We start from the raw sequence: 20,772 nt of genomic DNA on the forward strand, positions 1-20,772 counted from the left end.
AACATTTGTTTTTTCCAATTGTTTTCCTTTTTCACTTTTTACATGAAATTGGTGATCACAAAAAACCCTAAAACAGGAATAAAAACAATCTTTTCATCTGCATAACGATTGTCTTGTTTGATTTCCAAAAAGCTTTTCATATCAAAATCATTATGCAGGTTGTTTCTTAAACCCATTGAACACAATGATCTGACGTCATCTCCCAATTGTGAATTCCCTGTATTCGAAGCGGAAGAAGATGATGTTGAAGGGATTCCTGACGAGATTTCCCGACTTCTTGAGCAAGAAAAGAAGATCACTCAGCTGTATCTCGAGAATCAGCAGAACAGCCAACTGGGGCATAAAAGAAAAAGAAAAAAGAAAATACAAAGAAAGAAGAGGGTGCAAAATCAAAAGAAATCAGAATCAAAAGAAAGAAAGAAAGAAACAAAAGAAAAAATAGCACCCTCAAAGTCCCAAGTTGACTGATGCTGAATTCGATCGAAAAGAAGAGATTAACTGCCATGTGTCATGGTCGGTTATATCAGCGGAGAGTGACGAAAGCACGCTATAAGAAGGTCAAGCCTCGTGTGTTCCGAGGGACCCTGTGCTCAAGAAAGTCTTGTCTTTCGTACCCGATTCCAGGGGCAAGTGAACCCTAAGCTATGAACGCCCATAGGTTGTCAAGAGAGTCTTTTCAGGCGGTGCTCTGAGACTTACAGCAATGGATGAAGAAGTTCACTCGTCCTGTGAATTCCCGATGCAGTCAAGAAATACTTCGCCTAAAACAAAACAAAACAAAAAAAAAAGCAGAATAGCTCGCTAAGTCGAACACCCCAAAGGGCGACTTAGGCAAAAAGGAGCGTCTCGGTGGATTGAAAACCCGAAAGGGCGATCCAGGCAAAAGTTAGAGACATTGAAAAAAGAATTTGCATCCCGCTAGATTGATCACCTCATACTGGAGCAATCTAGGCAAAAAAATTAGGGATTTGGCAAGTAACTGCATCTTGACAAGACCGTGTTCTATATCTGTCATCCGTCAGGAATCCTCGATGCGTCGTCGACTGAAGCTCTGAATACATCGAAATTCAGAATGGTAGAGTAAGGGTCATTATGTTCAATGTAGCCCTCTCCAATATATATCACCGATTTCAAACTTGTACAGATCTATGGAGTCTCGCCCTTTGCAGACTACCATTCCATCACATCAATTTGAGCTTTTATCCAATTATTTGCACTCTTATTTGTTTCAACTCAACAAACGTTTTGCATGTTTTAATTGATAAAGTATCATTGTTTTTCAAAATAAATAAATTTTTCAAAATTGTTCTTAAACAAAGTGAACGTTCACAATGATGGAAGGATACTTAGGAGATCCGCAGTGCTCTCCCAAGGGTGGTATGATTACCAACAGGTAAGACAATTGTTCGTATCTCGAGCATGACTGTATCTTTTTCCTGCAGAACATTTTCATGGTTTCTCCTCAGCGAGGTTGCTCAGTGCAGTGTTGGTTGAAGTTGTTTATCTTCATGTTCCCGGCAGTACAACATTCTTCCTCCAAGTCCCTGTTAGCCCTATTGTGGGGCATCTCCAGTATAGGTTTGATTGAGCCCTACTGTGGGGCATTCCCAGCAAGGTTTGTCTTTCCCCAGCAGGATGGAAGTTGACGTGATTATAAGATCCTCAGCACAGTTCCTGAAGTTCCCTGGTGTTTGTCTCTGGAGGAGACGTGTGTTTAGGCATTCATCATTTAGATAAGCATAGCATATTGCATCATTAGTGCATAGCATTTCCATGATCATGGGGCATTGTGTAAAACAAAAGAAAAAAAACTCATGCATCAACATTGCAAACATATCCATTAGCCCTAGGCCGTGGTGACCAGCCGAGATTGGTTTGTTGGAAAGAGTTTAGCATCGCGCCATTGGATCGGCTTCAGAATTGGGTTCATCAGCATGGTTGAGAAGTTGGTGTTTTCCCAACAAGTGACTCCTTAGTTGAGTGGGTATCCCCAGCAGTGTTACTCCCCGAAGTTGGCATCATTTTGCAAGCTTGGTTCAATTCCCCTAGCATATGTGGGCGTGTCTGATCTCTCCATATAGAGTCGACCCCTTAGGCAGAAAATGTCCACCATTCCTTCTGCGCTCCCCACCGAGATACATCCTCGTGGATGACGGTTGCTTCCGTTCCCTCCATAATGGGATGGGTTTTCCCTATTGAGTTCTTTCCTCATTAGGATGAGTCTTGATTCAGTTTGCCTTCTTGGATCGATCCTAAATTGGCTTCTTGTTCGCTGTCTCTTGTACTTCTCTGGGGCATAAATGAATGGTTGCTCACTAACCGGCACTCGTTCATCTCATCCTCAGCGGAATTTTGGGCCTCTACCTACAAACCGGTAGTTGTAAGTCCTATCGTCGTGGTTTTCTACCTACAAGCTGGTAGTTGTAAAATCCCACTTTCACCCCCTAGCAGAGGTAACCTTTGTGGTTCATGATGTTTGTTGGCTTCTACCTACAAACCGGTAGTTGTGAGTCCTATCTTTGTGGTTTTCTACCTATTAACTGGTAGCTGTAAAATCCCACTTTCATCCCCTTGGTGGAGTTAACCCTGTGTGCTCATCCTATCGATGACTGGTTACTTTTCCGTGGTTTTCTGCCTACTAACCGGTAGATGTAATCCCCTCTTTGTGGTATTGATAGTCTTGTTCCCTTTGGATACTTGCCTTGATCAAGCAGTATTGTCCCCATTGGGTCTTCCCCTTCTTTTTGGATACTTGCTCCGAGTAAGCAACTTTATCCTCTTTTGATTGGTCATCTTTTGCATACCTAGTCTGGTACCCCTAATGCCTTTCTTTTCGGTCGTTTATCCATTTAACAACCTGCAACCCGGTTATGGATAATCTTCCATGCGAGTGTATTATCTACGTTTTGACGGCTATAGATAATATATCTCATGCACTCTTTGGTCAATCTTTCGATTGTTATCCCCAGCATGGGTCTTTGGCATGCGTGTCAGCTCACGTATCACTGTTTTGTTATCTTCGCCGATGCTGATAGACATGAAGAAGTTTCCGGTATCCAGACCGAAGTGGCATTCAGGCCAGTTTCCGATTTCCAGATCGAAGAAGTTCTCAACAGTCAGGACGAAGAACTTGTGGTGTTCAGACCAGTTTTCCCGGTATCCAGACCGAAGTGGCATTCAGGCCAGTTTCCGATTTCCAGATCGAAGAAGTTCTCAACAGTCAGGACGAAGAACTTGTGGCATTCAGGCCAATTTTCCCGGTATCCAGACCGAAGTGGCATTCAGGCCAGTGTTTCCGGTATCCAGACCGAAGTGGCATTCAGGCCAGTTTTCCCGGTATCCAGACCGAAGTGGCATTCAGGCCAGTTTTCCCGGTATCCAGACCGAAGTGGCATTCAGGCCAGTTTTCCCGGTATCCAGACCGAAGTGGCACTCAAGCCAGTCTTTCCTGATTTTCAGATTGAAGAAGTTTCCGGTATCCAGACCGAAGTGGCGTTCAGGCCAGTTTTCCCGGTATCCAGACCGAAGTGGCATTCAGGCCAGTTCCCGGTATCCAGACCGAAGTGGCATTCAGGCCAGTTTCCGATTTCCAGATCGAAGAAGTTCTCAACAGTCAGGACGAAGAACTTGTGGTGTTCAGACCAGTTTTCCCGGTATCCAGACCGAAGTGGCATTCAGGCCAGTTCCCGGTATCCAGACCGAAGTGGCATTCAGGCCAGTTTCCGATTTCCAGATCGAAGAAGTTCTCAACAGTCAGGACGAAGAACTTGTGGCATTCAGGCCAGTTCCCGGTATCCAGACCGAAGTGGCGTTCAGACCAGTTTTCCCGATTTCCAGATCGAAGAAGTTCTCAACAGTCAGGACGAAGAACTTGTGGCATTCAGGCCAATTTTCCCGGTATCCAGACCGAAGTGGCGTTCAGGCCAGTTTTCCCGGTATCCAGACCGAAGTGGCATTCAGGCCAGTTCCCGGTATCCAGACCGAAGTGGCATTCAGGCCAGTTTCCGATTTCCAGATCGAAGAAGTTCTCAACAGTCAGGACGAAGAACTTGTGGTGTTCAGACCAGTTTTCCCGGTATCCAGACCGAAGTGGCATTCAGGCCAGTTCCCGGTATCCAGACCGAAGTGGCATTCAGGCCGGTTTTTCCGATATTCAAATCAAAGTGGTGTTCAGACCAGATTTCCGGTGATCAGACCAACATTGATATCCTCGTATTCCGACGCTTAGTGTTCAGACTAATGTGCGGCGTTCAGGCCATGGGTATTCTTGTGTTACCATGTATTTTGGTATTCAGGTCAACTTTCTGTTTCGGTACTCAGGCCGATTCTCACCATATAAGACGGATTCTTCTTTTGAGATTGCTTCTTTGACGATGCTGACAGGCATTGTTTCATAGGGATTCATGATCAAAATCCGGGTCTTTTTAGTATTTAACATCTCCCACTACGATCATGTGAAGAACATCCTGCTTCATATTCTCTAGTTGAAGACGCTTAAATAGGGGCAACTGTCATACCCCGATTTTGCTCCTGAATTTTTTATGTTTGTTTGGCATGCTTGGCCTAACCTAACTTTGGTTTTACATGAGGATTGGTTTTGATCCAAAGTCATGGTGTTGTGATTGTGGATACCTCTATGGTCTAGGTCATCTGAACAACCAAGTTTCTTGTGTTTCTAGCCACTTGCCAGTCATGTTATTGGTTCATGGATACCCTAACCTTATGTTTTTGTTCATACACATTATCAGTCAAGTTATTTTCTTTCCAAAAGTCAAACATTCAAGCCAATTGTGAAACCAATTTCAACCATTTGTTAATCCATTTCAATTTATTTCATGTCATTGTTTAAACCAGTACATATGAGTCCATACAAAAAAAAATACAAAATTTGGCATTTTTGACCAACTGTTGACTTTGGTCAACAATTGACTTTTTGGTCAACTTTGACCAAAGTCAACCCAAATTCACTAAACCCTAAATTCACCCATAATTGTCCATTGAATTCCATTTACAAGGAAAATACAAAAAAAATGAAGTTTTGGCCTATTGTTGACTTTGGTCAACAGTTGACTTTTTGGTCAACTTTGACCTAAGTCGACCTCCCCATTTCTTGACCATCAAAAAACCTAATCTAACCCATTTGGCCTTGATGCTTCATCCAAAGGTTTTGATTTGATATACTTTTGTTTGGTTTTTTCATTTTTAAGTAATTTGACTCATGTTCAATTTCATGTCCACCATGTCATATGTGCTGCTGCACTTCCAACCCTAACTCCATCTGGCCAAACATGTCCTGCAATCACATAAACATGACCTGAGATACCTTGAAGCGCACATCGAAGCCTGACTGAATCCAAAACTCAGCAAGATGGAAAATCTCACCATGGCTGCAGGCGCATGAACATTGTCCTGCCTTGCTTGCTGCTGTTGCCAACGCAAAATCCACACATCATGTTTATGCCCATAAACCAACACCCTGCAGCTTGTACAGCAGACCATAAGCCTGCAGTCACAAACACATTGTATACCAATCCTGCTGCTGCAAGCATGACACCTCCCTGCAGAAATAATCCAGCATAACCAAACTCAGTCTTGACATGTCAAAAACCACCAAGAAACTTTATGCCAACAAACCATACCAATAGTCATCATGCAAACAGGCTGCAACCAGAGCAACTGACAGGCTAACCAATTCACAATGCATTACAAATGAACCTGCAATGTATCAATTGCATCTAAAGCACCAAAATTGCAGTTGGACATGAGAAAATCCATATAGATATTTTTGGTCTATTCCAACCCTTTCTACAGTCTCTTGAAGCTTTGCATGATGGGGAGCATGGAAAGCAACGTAGGCATTTTCTCTATTTTCTCTTTCATCAAGTGCCAGCGAGCAGTAACTTCAGCATTCTAACAAGAAGATTGGCATGTCAGATGGCACTTCTTATTGTGCACCGAGGTTACAAGATGAGCCCGCCTTGCCCTGCTACATCAATACTGACTTGGTCGTTTGTTCCTCGATCTCTCAAACTGATGATGCGGCTCTCATCTCAGACAAATGAACTTTATCAGCTAGCTGCCGTTGTTTTCTGCTTGTTATCTGCATGGTGCAGTGATAAGCTTGGCCTAAGTCTTGAGCTAGGTTCATTTATGGCAGGTGTTATGATTTCCACAACAGACTTTGCTCAACATACTTTGGACCAGGTGGAACCAATACGGAACCTGTTTGCAGCTCTGTCCCTCTCAAGTATCGGAATGCTTATACATGTGCAATTCCTTTGGAACCATGTAGATATATTGCTTGCATCTGTTATTTTGGTGGTGGTTATACTGGTACAGTAGAAAATTTGCATTACCGTGAAGCTCCAGTTGCAGATCTTTGTTTGGATTTTACCCTTCTTGGTTATCCAGATTACACTTTGAAACCTGGAGATGAAATTGTCGACCTCAATAATCTAGAGGATTATATATCCATGGTTGTTGATGCCACTGCCAAGACTGGAATAACACGACAACTAGAAGCCTTTAGAGCAGGGTTCAATCAGGTTTTTGACGTCTCATCTTTGCAAATATTTACGCCTCACGAATTGGATTATTTACTTTGTGGCCGTCGAGAATTGTGGAAGACAGAGACACTAGCTGATCATATAAAATTTGACCATGGGTATACAGCCAAGAGCCCTGCAATAGTGAATTTGCTTGAAATCATGGGAGGGTTCACACCGGAGCAGCAGCGTGCCTTCTGTCAATTTGTTACTGGAGCACCTAAGCTCCCACTTGGTGGGCTGGCAGTTCTAAATCCAAAACTAACAATTGTGAGGAAGCTGTCGTCGACTGCAGTAAATACTTCATATAATGGGATTGTGCATTCAGAATCAGCAAATGATGACTTGCCCAATGTTAAGGCATGTGCTCCCTTAGAACCAAACAACAGCTTGGACCAGTCTTTGTAACGCGGAAGCAGACTTCGGATCATATGCAGACACTCTGTCCACCGAAATCAGACCAAGCATAGATCCTGGTTAGGGAAGTGGTAGATCAGGAACAATTATGACTATTTCTAAAGCTTAATGTTTCCCCTCAGGACCAACTCCAACGAGACAAGTTTTCCAAAGTAATTACAGCACATCAGTATCAACCTTTCCTGAAATTTTAGTAGCAAATATTCAATCAATTTCAAGGAGAGTAACAGCCATATCGGGAGAAGCCTTAAAACGAGCATGTAGAGTAAGCAATACGTCATTTAATAGGCATGCCGACCAAGCTGGATCAGAGAGTTGTGATAATGGATTCTAGTTCCTCAAATGAGTCGATTGGGCCTTGCATCCGGATCAGTGCCTCGATCACTATCACTCGAACATAAACACATTCACAGGAAACTGTTGTTCGCAACACTTCTATTAACGAAGCCAACCCATCCACAATGGTATCTCTACCAGCAGTTCCATTAGACACTGAGGAAGTTCTTCGGATACTTTCAGGGTATGAAATTTCATCTACATCATTTACATCTGCAGCCTCAGCAAATGTATTGGCAGGTGCTCCTTCATCAGCATCCTGTATGCCCGTAGCAGAAGCAGCGGCTCCGTTCTGCAATTCAAAAAAATTATCACCAGTCATGCCACCACAGCGCAAATACCAAAAATCAGTTAATTCTACAACAAACTTTTCAGCTAAGTGAGTTATTGTAGTGAAAGTTTTCTTACCAACAGTAGAGTTTTCAAAATGAAGAGAATTGAGAAGAGGGACCACTAGCTTGAGTAAAGACAAAACCTCCAAGCACCCTCCGTACAGACACTTCCCACTACTCTGAGGAAGCTCAGCAACACAGCAGGAAACAGAGCAGAGAGCAGAGGAGATGAGAGATATATAATAGGAGCCACTGTTCATGAGAGGGGGGAAAAAACCCTAATTTCTAAAGGTTAGAGGCGGCCACTATTCACAGAAGGGCTGGAGGCGAAAATCTGAGAAGAAAACCTAAAACCCCAGAACCGTTTACCTGGAGGCCGGCGTCTATACGCCCTTCACCGCCACCACCACGATACTTTGTAAGTACTTCTCCTTCTTTCCTTTTATCCATCTCATGTGCTTATTGATGAAATGTTGTGAGAGTTGGGAGGGTTTGATTCGCTGAGCTTAAGGTCGAGTGCGAGAGAGATTCGTTGAGAAATTGAAAGAAGCGTGAGGTGAGGAATGTTTGAATGATGGAGATTGAGAGATGAAGGTTGCGTTTTGTGAGTTGGGAGAGAAGAAGACGAGTCTCTGTTTTCTTTTGTTTTCATTTCTTTGTTTTCATTTCTTTTTTTAATTTAATTTTTTTAATCAAATTTGTTTTGTTTAACAGAGATAAAAGATAATAATAAACAAAAACATAAAAAAGGTTTTATATGCTAGTTTTGTTCTTAATTTTTTTTTATTTATTTTTTCATTCCGGTTTATATATTTAAGGTAGTACTTCAGTAGCATATAATCTTGAGTGGTCTGGTGGAGAAGGGCAGTGTGTATGTTCTTGAGTGGGGTGGGTTCAATACTTATGTGTGACCTTTTTTTTGGCATTTTATTCCTTTTAGCTATATTATTTTTTCTTTTAGCATTTTAGTTTCTTTTTATGTTTATGCCTTTATTACACTCATATGTTCATTTTGTTAATAATGTAAAGTTGTTGCATTTTAATTCAAAACCATTTTAAAACTATAAAAATCATATTTTTCTCGATTTAATATCGAGCCCATTTTTACACCCTTGTAAGTCGATTGCTTTTTAAACATCGCCATCAACCTCACATAGCTTACTCTTGGGCTTTCTTACAATGAGCCGGTTCCCTTACACTTACACGTTGTTTAATGCTCATTCATTTCTTTTCTTTGATTATTTGATTTGACCATATACTTGTTTAAATATCTTACTGTCTGATTGACCGTTGCCTATTTGTATGATGTATGAGGCATATATTTATATTGTTTATTCTTTTTATGTTTATGCCTTTATTACACTCATATGTTCATTTTGTTAATAATGTAAAGTTGTTGCATTTTAATTCAAAACCATTTTAAAACTATAAAAATCATATTTTTCTCGATTTAATATCGAGCCCATTTTTACACCCTTGTAAGTCGATTGCTTTTTAAACATCGCCATCAACCTCACATAGCTTACTCTTGGGCTTTCTTACAATGAGCCGGTTCCCTTACACTTACACGTTGTTTAATGCTCATTCATTTCTTTTCTTTGATTATTTGATTTGACCATATACTTGTTTAAATATCTTACTGTCTGATTGACCGTTGCCTATTTGTATGATGTATGAGGCATATATTTATATTGTTTGATTGCCATGACAACCCCCATTCATAACAAATGTATCCCTCTCCCATGAAATGTATAATATTCTTTCATTCTTTATTCATCTGTTAATACAAGAATTAAAATGAACATTCGATAACCATTTCAAAACAAGACCAAAACCTCGATCCAACGTCGAGTAATCATTTTTTCAAAACCTAACAGAACCAGCACGTATTCATCCACCCTTTTGTAAGTCGATTGCTTTATGCATCGCCATCAACCTTGTAAGTCGATTGCTTTATGCATCGCCATCAACCTTGTAAGTCGATTGCTTCATGCGTCGCCATCTACCTTTATCCCTAACCCTTCTCCTTGCTCCATTCGTCGATTCTTGTTCCGATTAGGTAGCACCCATTAGATAGAACCCTTTGTATGATAACATAGGTAGGATTCCCATTTTCTTTGCATGCCAACATTAGGTAGATGTTCCCATTTGTAAAACCTAACACATAGGTACATATTGCATGACAACTCTAGGGTAGAGCTTCCCCCACTTCTAGACCTTTCTGAGCGTCTCCGATCTTGTGGCATGTAGTCCGTTCCATTGCAAAGAGGTAACTGCCTAAGACTCGATTCAGCGAGCTGCGACACCTACTGCTAGGGCGTGAACACATTGCCCACTCTCTTTTGACACAACTGGTGTCCTCCTTCTCTAAGTCCATATTCAGATGGCAACCCCTATGAAGGGGAACTACGTCGCCCTGATCCTCATACCAGATGAGGTACGTAGGCAAGAGATCGTGCGAGATCTCTCCGGGCACCTTCTTTTCTTTTTTCGCCCTTTTGTTTTGTCTTTGCGTGTGTTAGGAGATGGATGTAAGCTCAGCGATTGGCATTCCATATCCTGAGTCTTGTTGTGTGCTTGGAAGCTGATGTAAGTCCATCGAATGGCATTCGGGTTCCAGTGTGCGTGTGTTTTGGTTCGGATGCCGATGTAAGTCCAGTGATTGGCGTTCGGGCTCCACGTTTTTCTTTTTGTGTGTGTTTTGGTTCGGATGCTGATGTAAGTCCAGTGATTGGCAGTCGGGCTCCACGTTTGCCCTTTTGTGTGTGTTTTGGTTCGGATGCTGATGTAAGTCCAGTGATTGGCAGTCGGGCTCCATGTTTGCCCCCTTTTTGTGTGTAGTTGTCTTGTTTTGTTTGGCGTGCGTGAGCCGAACTACGGCAACTCTGATTCTCATGTTCAGATGAGATACGTAGGCACAAGACGCGATGTCTTGCCGAGTTTGACTAACGAATAACAACTAATCTTTGTTTGCTTTCGCCCTCGTTGCGATCCTTTCTCTCGCCCTCGTTGCGATCCTTTCTCTCGCCCTCGTTGCGATCGAGACATTCCCTTTCTCTTGCCCTAGTTGCAATCGAGACCTTTATTCCCGTAGTTAGCTGAACTACGTTTTTGCTCTGATTCTCATTCCAGATGAGATACGTAGGCATAAGACGCGATGTCTTAGCGAGCACACTTATCCTTAACCCATAGGTAGCCGAGCTACGAAGACTCTGATTCTCATATTCAGATGAGATACGTATGCAGTGGATGCGACATCCGTGCGAGTCATTTTTCTTTGACCCCTTCTTTTAGTAAATAGTACATTAGATAAACATACACCCTTTAGACAAGAAACAAACAAGAGTGGATCCCGTAGAGTACTACGGATGCGTAGGGGTGCTAATACCTTCCCTTCGCATAATCGACTCCCGAACCCAAGATTTGGTTGCGAGACCTTGTCTTTTCCTTTCCTTTCTCCAGGTTTACTTCGAGCGTTTCCTTTCCCTCCTTTGGGATAAATAACGCACGGTGGCGACTCTTCTGTCATTTCTTCCTCGCCGGTTGTTTTTTTCGCACCATCTGTATTTTTCGGGTTGCGACACCTATACGGGCTTCGGGCTACCCAACCTTTAAACAGGTTATTTTTTAAAATTATTTTTTGTACAAAAATAAAAATAAAAAACCATTATGTTTATTATAAATATAATAAATAAATAAAAGTCTAAATTGTATGAAATAACACTCAAATATTTAAATATATGTCATAATTTTTAAATATTATATTATTTTTTATAAATACTATAACATGCTTTTAAGTACATTACATAATACATGTCTAAATTATATAAATTCATACTCAAATATTTAATATAAAAGAAACAAATAGAATATGAGAAAATTGTGGAGTAAAACACTGACACAAAATTATTAATTTGATTATATTAATGTAGAATAAAAGAGAAATAATGTATAAATTATAGATAAAATTTTGGAGGGTGAGAAAAATCAATGTATTGTTTTGGAGTAAGATAATATAAATATTAATATAATCTTTTAAAGTTTATAGTTATGCGGGCTACCAGCGGCCCATACGTGCTAGTCCTAATGGGTAACGACTTTTTTTAGGGGCGAGCTAAAAAAGTTCTGAAAAATATGAGCTCTAATTTTAAGGCCTAAGCCCTACGATTTATCGGGATTGGCGGGTCGGCCATATGGGCTAGCCCATTTTGACAGCTCTACATAGAATCATCACATGTACCCGTTGTAACACCCTAAAAACCTGCGCGTAATTATCAAAGAATTTAATTAACAAAATATAATCACATATGGTGTCACTCACAACAACCATAGCCTGCTCCATAACATGAGTTATAACAAAATATTTTACTGCATACAATTGCACTTAGGATGTTTACACGACATCCAACTCATCTGAATATCTTCGCAGCGAAATCATAAAAAAAAACATACCAATTTAAAATCTCATAATAATTTTCATAACCAAATTAAAAGCATCGACTCGTGAGTCTTCTCCAAGTGCTATCATACCAAAACATAAAACAAATACGAGAGCATGCATTGTCTCTCAGAAAATTTCAATACAAAATAAATAATTCTCTCCTCAATGTTACATATCAAAACATAACAAAAGCTAACAAGAATAACTAAAAGAAATAACTCCAAGAGCTAACTTCCACTCACTGCAGCGTCTCTACTCATGAGTATCTACACGGTGCCCATGTAAAGGCAACATTCAAATAAAAGGGATGAGAGTTCATTTCAATAATAACAACATAGAATGTAAAATAGAGTACAACATCTACACACTCACGCATAATAACATATCACATTCCCACGCCCAAATTATCAGCAACATCACATACAACAACACCATTATCACACACAATCATATTTCACGCATATAATTCATTCACGTTATTCGACTCACGACAACGGCAACGACTCATATGCATGTGGTACTGTCATACCCAAAAAAATTCCCTCTCTTCTTTCATTTTTCATCTGACTTTTGGATTAAGATTCATCTGCACACATTCATGTCAATTACATATGTACTATCCATTCATAGATTCAAAGGTTTATGGTTGTTTACACCTAACCAAAACTAGTTTTTTTTAGAATCAAGCCCTATAGGGGGTGGTTTTGCATTCATTTGAATCAAGGCTTTAAACTGTAAGGCTTGAAGCCTTGGAGATTGCATCCTAATATTGTTGGTGCATAACCCTATTCTTGGTTGTAGGCATCCTTTTGTTTTGGGTGGTTAAAACTTTAACTTTATCACTTGCTTGATTTTCTTGGTTCATATCATTGATGGTTCTTGTCCATATAGTTTTGTTTGTGGATATTGTGATTTGGCTTGAAATCCTAGTTGAAGGTGTTGACATTCGGTGACCATGTTAATCTTGTGATTAACCCTAATCTTGAATTCATGTCATTTGTGGACCTTTTGGTTTGTGGCCTTGGATTGGGTAACTTGTACCTTTATCTTGTGGTTGGCTTGAAACCCTAATTGAGGATGCTCATAATTGTGATTCATCTATTGCCCCTTGTTGAGCCATGAAACCCTACTTTTGGTTGTTTGACTTTTGTCAATGAGGTTGATCTTGTAAGGCCCTAATTCATGGATTTGGACTAGTTGATCATTATGGTTTGATTTCTTGACCTTTGTTTGATGATCATTTTGACGTAATGTTTTGTTTCATCCAAGTTTGTTCTTGCTTGCATTCATAGTCATAGTCTAATGATTCTTTGCTTAGGGTGCATTCATGGACTTAAGTTTGTAATGCATTGATTCATCCATTTTGATTCTTGGTTGTTGCATTTTTTTTATTTGGATTGAGGTTCATACACTCATTGTTCATGGTTCATGTCTCATTGCAAGTTTCCCTAGGGCTTGCATATCATTGATTCGAGTTGTCTTTGGTTAATTGAATATCATCATAGTTCATGGGTGCAAGGTGTATTTTTCAAGTACAAGTCATTTAAATTGTGTGGTTTGCAAGCTTTGTGCATTATTAAGATTCATTCGTACATTGCATTACATATTTAGATTCATCATTGCATTATTCATTAAATGAAATAGTTTTTATCCAAGTTGACTTTTTAGTCAACCAGTTGACCAAAATCAACAATCAAGGTGAGAATTCCCTAAGCCTAACACATGGAATTCTAATCCTAATTGACAATTACCATTGAATTGCTCTAAGCCATGGCGCGAAGTTTGATTCATATAATCAAGTTTTGGTCCTTTTGCATTAAAGTGATTTATGTGGAATTAAGGCATTGAATATGTCGTCATTAGGTCATTTCATATAACTTTCATAACAATTTGCATACATTTGGTCTAGCAAAGAGGTGAAAGTTGATCTGAACTTTGAATAAAAAATTTGAATTTATCACAATTTAGTTTTTTTCCATTACATAAGCATGTTTACATAATAATCATAAGAGAGTTTTCATTTACAAGCATGGCACATAATCATCCATGAACCTACTTCATTACAAGCATGGCACATAATCATCCATGAACCTACTTCATTACAAGCATACCACATGAGTCAATCCTAAGGACTCTTACATCATATCACCATACTATTACATAACATCACTTGATACACGACTTGAATCAAAAACCAAAAAGGACATCTTTCTTTGAACTTGGCAACCATAATCTATATGCTTCCATTTAGGTCACTTTGGGCATGCAAAACACATTTTTTTTCATTCAACCATTCATGGCTATAATAACTTCACAAAATCTGCACTAACATAGCCAACTGAACGTTAAAACAGAATTTTAACTTAACAATAATGCGTCATTCAATCCACATACATACTCTAAGAATATTGAATCAATTTTTTAGCTTTCGTTCTAGTTAGCATGTCACAGCAGGAAATCAGTCCATTTCAAGTCCATTAAACTAACACTAAACTCATATAATTATTAAGCATTTTCCATTCACTAACTAGTTAATTGAGATCACCCACGTTTAACACTTAATAACATAACATAACCAATTGAAGGCTAACTACATTACCAACTTAGCAAAGCATGCAAATACTAACCTCCTAACAGAGTATCCACATTGGCTAACTGCAACAAAAATTTAACAGAATCTCATAACTAACTGTAGTACATCAATAACTAAATTTGATTGCATTTACTAATCTAACCCTAACATTGTATTCTTCTAACTCACTAATTTCAGGATTCTAACTAACTTCATCTCATAACAGAAAATCAACTAACTAACTCAAACAAACTCCATAACTAACTTCCTAATTTCGTTTGCATTTGATCCTAATTTCAATTGAGTTTCTAATAGAATTTGAGAGCCTATAAATTCCATAATCACGATTCAGTTAGGCTCTCAACCACAATTCACAAAACTTCATCTTCATCATCAACAACCATTATCACCAAATCACACTCTCAAAACCTCACACGAACATTCTTCATCAAACTCTCTCACTAAAATCCTCTCCCGCACTAAAGCTCTGAATCTTCACTGTTTCTAGAGTCTCAACCTTTGAAAATCTAAACAATCGGCCTCAGCCTCAACCATTCCTCAAGCTCACACACACGCATCAACAACAAACCAATCGTTCCTACAGACTAAGGATGGAGAAGGAGAAGAAGATTCAAGATCAATGTGTTGTAACTTAAACAAGGAAATTAGAAGTGGTACCTGAAGAGGAAGGTCTCTGGTTTTCATCATCAAACATCAAACATACATATCCAAGAGCCACCGGAGCTGCTCCGGTAGGTAAGCCCTCGTTTCTCCCTTGTTTCATGCTAAACCAGTTGTTGTGATGTAGTTTGGTGCGTGGGGAGCCAAACCCATATGGTTGGGGCTCCCAATGTCGTCTCTGTGACGTGTAATTTGAAAATTGAAAGTTAGGGTTCGTGACATTTTTGTTTCAATTTGAGGTTTTGATTAGGAATTGATGAAAACTAAGGTTGTATTGTGAGGGAGGATGGAGGGACGGTTCCATTGATGTGAGTTGGAGGGTTATTGAAGCTCCGCCGCAGCGAAGGCGATTTCCGGCGCGACGAAGATGTTGTTTTCTGGCCAGGCATCTTGATGGAGCATTAGAGCGTGACTACTGAGTGGTGTGTTAATGCTGATATGTTAACTCTTTCGGCTGACCTTTCTTGGGCTTCAGGCCCAACCAGTCTGCTCCAATACAACCCCATGTTCACTTTTGACACCCCCCTCTAATTCAAGCTAGTTTCCTTTGGGCCTATGTCTGAAAGCCCATACAAAATGCTCCTTGTACAATACGTCCAACCTGCACCTCCAGGCCCATTATGTTCATATTCTTTTCTTGGCATTGTTTTATCATAATTCTATTTGAGTTAGAAAGGCATGATAATTCATTAGAAATATGGCAAAATTAATGTTAATTTTTACACTTAGTATAATTAGGTTTTAATTGATAGTTAGAAAATAAATATGATTTATTTCTTAATTCATGATAATGATTGGATTAGAATGTGAACCTTAACCATTATGATTAGTCTTGTTAATTGGTTCTAATTAAAGTAATTGTTTTTTTGGAATTAGCTTTATACATAATTATTAACCAATAAAATCAACCATGTTCCCCTAGTTTAGGACTTGTAAAATCATCTAATTAATTGATTATTCTTTGGGTATGACATGTACTTAATTCTGATCATTTCCATTCTCGTTGGTTGTGTTGATCAAATGTCACTTTAATCAACCAAATCCTTTGCACCGTGCTTAATTCCCCAAACGTATTCAAGTGATCAAAAAACCCTTGATCACTTCATAAGGCAAGTCCATTGTGTTCAAGTTGTACTGGATCTCAGAAGCTTAAGACCTCAAGATTTAAGATCAAGAGTTCAAGACTTCAAATCAGTACAAGATCTTCACATTATAGACAGTGGACTACTTCTCAAGCACAACAAAGGTCAACACTTGTCAACCATGATTCAAGTTGTGTGACATGAGCCTTAAGCAATAGATAAGAGAGTGAGAGTGGAGAATTCCTTAACTCATTATGAATATCTTTGGGTACGAAACGAATGATCCAGTTGCTCATCGTATTCACCTCTATTCATAAACTTTAGCACAATTGGAATTGAAGAGTTGTTAAGTCTCTCTTCACAAGCTACATCAACACCTGTTAATCATGATAAGAGTTACACGCCATGAGCCTTAAGTAACAAAAAATGATGAGAGTGAAGCATTATTTAACTCATCTAGAGTATCCTTGGGTACGGGAAAAATGACCCAGTTGCTCAAGGTATTCCACATTTGTTCATAGACTTTAGTGTAATTCGAATCAAATGATTGACAAGTCTTCATCATAAGGAGCAGCAGGGAAAGTCTTCTTCACCAACTTGGAAGTTATGATGAGGATCACATGCCATGAGCCTTAAGTAGTAAAGAAGGAATGAGAATGGAGGATTCCTTAACTCATTTTGAATATCTTTGGGTATGGGACGAATGACCCAATTGCTCATCGTATTCACCTTTACTTATAGACTTTAGTGTGGTTCACATCCAATGATTGCGAAGTCTTCTTCATCTTCATTACCATCTCTCTCTTTCATTATCACTCTCCTGATGTCTATGTTCCACATTAGTTTTCTGAAGTATGAAACTCTGACTTTCTCATTACACGGTGAGAATATGTAGACACGTGGATTCAGATCCTCTGCGAGCACATTTATTTATTCTTTCCCGTTCATCAAAATTATCATCCTCAACATTATTTTATTTTCTTCTCCTCATGACCAAATACTCTATCCCTTTGGATTCCATGCATATCCTTTTAGGGCAATTCCAGTGCCCATCTTGTGAACCAATAGATGTTTTCCTTGATACCAAACACTTAATTCCTTTGTTTTCTGGCTTGATGCCTGTTTACTCTTTGGTTCATATTTTATTCCTTCATGGATTCAATATACCATTTTATTTTGGTTTCAAATTGCTTGTTCCTCCACAGAGTAAACAGACATCAAGCCAGAAAACAAAGTAATTAAGTGCTTGACATTAAGGCAAACATCTCTTAGTTCACAAGATGGGCACTGGATTTTCTCTAAAAGGATATGCATGGAATCTAAAGGGATAAAGTATTTGGTTTTGAGGAGAAGACAGTAAAATAATACTGAGGGATGGTAATGATTGATGAATAGGAAATAATAAATAAATGTGCCCACATAGGATCTGAATCCTCATGCCTACGTATTCTCATTATGCAATGAAAAAGTCAGAGCTCTGTAGTTCATAAAACTAATGTGGAACAAAGACAACAAGAGATTTGATAACGAATGAGTTGGTAATGAAAAGTGAAGCAAATTTGGAAGTCATCGGATATGAACCACACTAAAGTCTATGAGTAAAGGTGAATACGATGAGCAACTGGGTCATTTGTCCCGTACCCAAAGATATTCATAATGAGTTAAGAATTATCCACTCTCACTCCATATTTACTACTTAAGGCTCATGGCATGTGATCCTCATCATAACTTTCAAGTTGTTGAGGAAGACTCTTCTTGTTGCTCCTTATGATGAAGACTTGTCAATCGTTTGATTCGAATTACACTAAAGTCTATGAACAAAGGCGAATACCTTGAGCAACTGGGTCATTCGTCCCGTACCCAAAGATATTCTAGACAAGGATATGAATACCACACTCTCATCATTCTTTATTACTTAAGGCTCATGGCGTGTAACTCTTATCATGATTTAAAAGTGTTGATGTATCTTATGAAGAGAGACTTATCAATTATTTGATTCAAATTGTGCTAAAGTCTATGAATAGAAGTGAATACAATGAGCAACTGGGTCATTCGTTCTATACCCAAAGATATTCAAAATGAGTTAAAGAATTCTCCATTCCCAATCTTTCCATATTACTTAAGGCTCATATCACACATCTTGAATCATGATTGACAAGTGTTGACCTTTGGTGTGCTTGAGAAGTAGTCCACTCTATCTGCAATATGAAGATCTTATACTAATTCGAAGTCTTGAACTCTCGATCTTGAATCTTGAGGTCTTGAGATCTTGAGAACCAATACAACTTGAGCACAAATGACTTGCCCTATCAAGTGATCAAAAGTATTTTAATCACTTGAATAATCTCGAGGAATTAAGAATAGTTGTAAGACCCTAATTTTGACCCTAAGATCCCTCATGGCATCATATCATTGCTCATTGCATTTTCCTCAAGGATTATAGCATCTTGGTTCTTTACCCTAGGGTGGGGCTTGTGTGAGTTGGTTTGAGACCACCAGGAATGCTTGAATTGTATATTATTGCTTTTCTTATTTTATTTACTAACCAAAAGCACAAAAATATGTCACTAACTCTTTTGTTTTGAAACTTAAGCAGTCATGTGATCCCTTGCTCCTAGGAGGCCCCTATGCTCAATGAATTGGCCAGACGAAGATGAAATCAAGCATGACAATGGTTCCAAAAGCTCTTAATCATCATATATGTCTCCCAAGTATATCAATTTGCCAATTTGATCAAGATAAACCAAAGGGCTTGAGGATTATTTCCCAAGGAAACCCAAATTCAACTGTGCATTGACTGTGCCTTGCTCATGAAGCAACCTCAACCTATGATCAAATACAATCAAGGGAAGTTCTTTCATTCATCATTTTATGCATATATGATCCTATGTGAGTATCCTCAATCATTCAGTCATTAAGATTTGAAGTTTGGACTTGAGAAGTTGACCAGTCAAGTCATCTGACTAAATTGAAATCCACTGAGACCTAACCTTTGATGTGTTTGTCAAATGAAGATGGACCCAAGATAAAAACTGTTCTTAAGAACCATATCAACAACTTTCATGTTCATCAAAAATCCATTCGAAACTTGTAAGGTCATCATTCATTTCAAAACATTATAGGTCATTTTGACTGAAACCCTAATTTTAGGTCAACTTCCCAAGGATCTAACTCACTCATGTTTTATGATTTTGAGGTGAGACCAATTGCATTAGAAATCTTAATATGTCTACTTCAAATGTTATGTTGGACAAAATTTCATAATCCTAAAAGAAACACATGTGATAGTACAAAACATTATAGGTCACTTTGGACCAAAGCCATTGAATCTTGAAAAAGTCCATCTTTAAGTGCCCATAACTTTCTAATAAAAAATCCAAGTGATGCAAAATTTAAGTCCAAATTGATCATATTGAAAATATCTACAACGTTTATGTTGGAGGTGTTTCCATTTGAGGCTTGCATCATTGAAACAGAAGGGCTTGAAGTTGGTCACTTTTGGCAAATTTTTCAAAGACATGTTTTGTACATCAAACTTCATGGCCAGTTTTCACAATTCTCCAAACTCCAAATGGATTTTTGTCCAACATAGATTTTGTTCCTTATGTCAAGACCTTTTCAACCATTACTCATATGCCTATGTTTGGATTTTTCAAGAGTGACTTTCGAAGAGGGGAACATTTGTGATCAATTATGGAATTCATGATGAAACTTCATGCACAAGCAATTGCAATGCAAACCACACGTCCAAATCATTTCATTATGCTATCAACTTGCAAAACCATCAGCTTTTGGGCCTCACATGCGCCTGTACAGGCCCATGCATGGAGGACCCAAAGCTTCATGCACACGAGTTTGTCACACTTTGCTTGCAGCTGTAGCTATAAATAAACACCTTGCTTCATTCATTTCTGATCCTTGAATCAACCTGAAGCTCTGCAGAATTGGAAACCCAACCATACCAAAGGAATTTTGAATTTTCATTTCTCTTTTCAAGTTTGAATTTCAACAAAATCAGTTGATCTTCAACACTTATTCCTTAGCCTTGCACTCATACCATACCTCAAGATCAAGCTACAAGCAAGAATTTGGTTGGATCGTGCTCATCAAAGCTGCACTTCAAAGGTTTACATCTCAACTGTTTTGATTCGAATCTCACCATATACTGTGATCTGCTTGTGTTTGTTTGGTTCTCTGAAGTCCTCGTGTGAGAGGCAAGCCAATTGTGGCTTTAATTTCATGAATTGATGCATTTCAGATTGAACACCTGGATTTTCCATCTCAGATTTCTCCTTCCATAGGGATCTTGAGGATAATCCAAGGTTACAAGGGTGATGTATATCACCCCAGCTTTAATTTGATATAA

General features: G+C 38.9%; 1 protein-coding gene and 1 long non-coding RNA gene across 2 annotated transcripts; one reads left to right on the plus strand and one right to left on the minus strand.

The window, feature by feature from the left end:
* Positions 1-5,934: 5,934 nt before the first annotated feature.
* On the plus strand, positions 5,935-7,220 carry LOC127136875 (E3 ubiquitin-protein ligase UPL3). Its single transcript, XM_051063388.1, has 2 exons — positions 5,935-5,959; positions 6,139-7,220. Exons 1-2 carry the CDS (start codon positions 5,935-5,937, stop codon positions 6,951-6,953), a joined length of 840 nt encoding a protein of 279 aa, XP_050919345.1. The 3' UTR covers positions 6,954-7,220.
* Positions 7,221-14,024: 6,804 nt separating this feature from the next.
* LOC127074842 (uncharacterized) lies at positions 14,025-15,743 on the minus strand. Its single transcript, XR_007786121.1, has 2 exons — positions 15,322-15,743; positions 14,025-14,726 (listed from the first exon to the last, which is right to left on the minus strand). It is a non-coding gene; the product is annotated as an uncharacterized LOC127074842 (long non-coding RNA).
* Positions 15,744-20,772: the final 5,029 nt, after the last annotated feature.

The sequence above is a fragment of the Lathyrus oleraceus genome, chromosome 4, assembly GCF_024323335.1.
Source record: "Lathyrus oleraceus cultivar Zhongwan6 chromosome 4, CAAS_Psat_ZW6_1.0, whole genome shotgun sequence".
NCBI lineage: Eukaryota > Viridiplantae > Streptophyta > Magnoliopsida > Fabales > Fabaceae > Lathyrus > Lathyrus oleraceus.

Excerpts from the sequence above, each read along its gene's own strand:
- LOC127136875 (XM_051063388.1), top strand. The coding sequence starts at position 5,935 with ATGGCACTTCTTATTGTGCACCGAG. Across the intron at positions 5,960-6,138 it reads ACTTCTTATTGTGCACCGAG|CTAGGTTCATTTATGGCAGG; the intron begins GTTACAAGATGA and ends CTAAGTCTTGAG.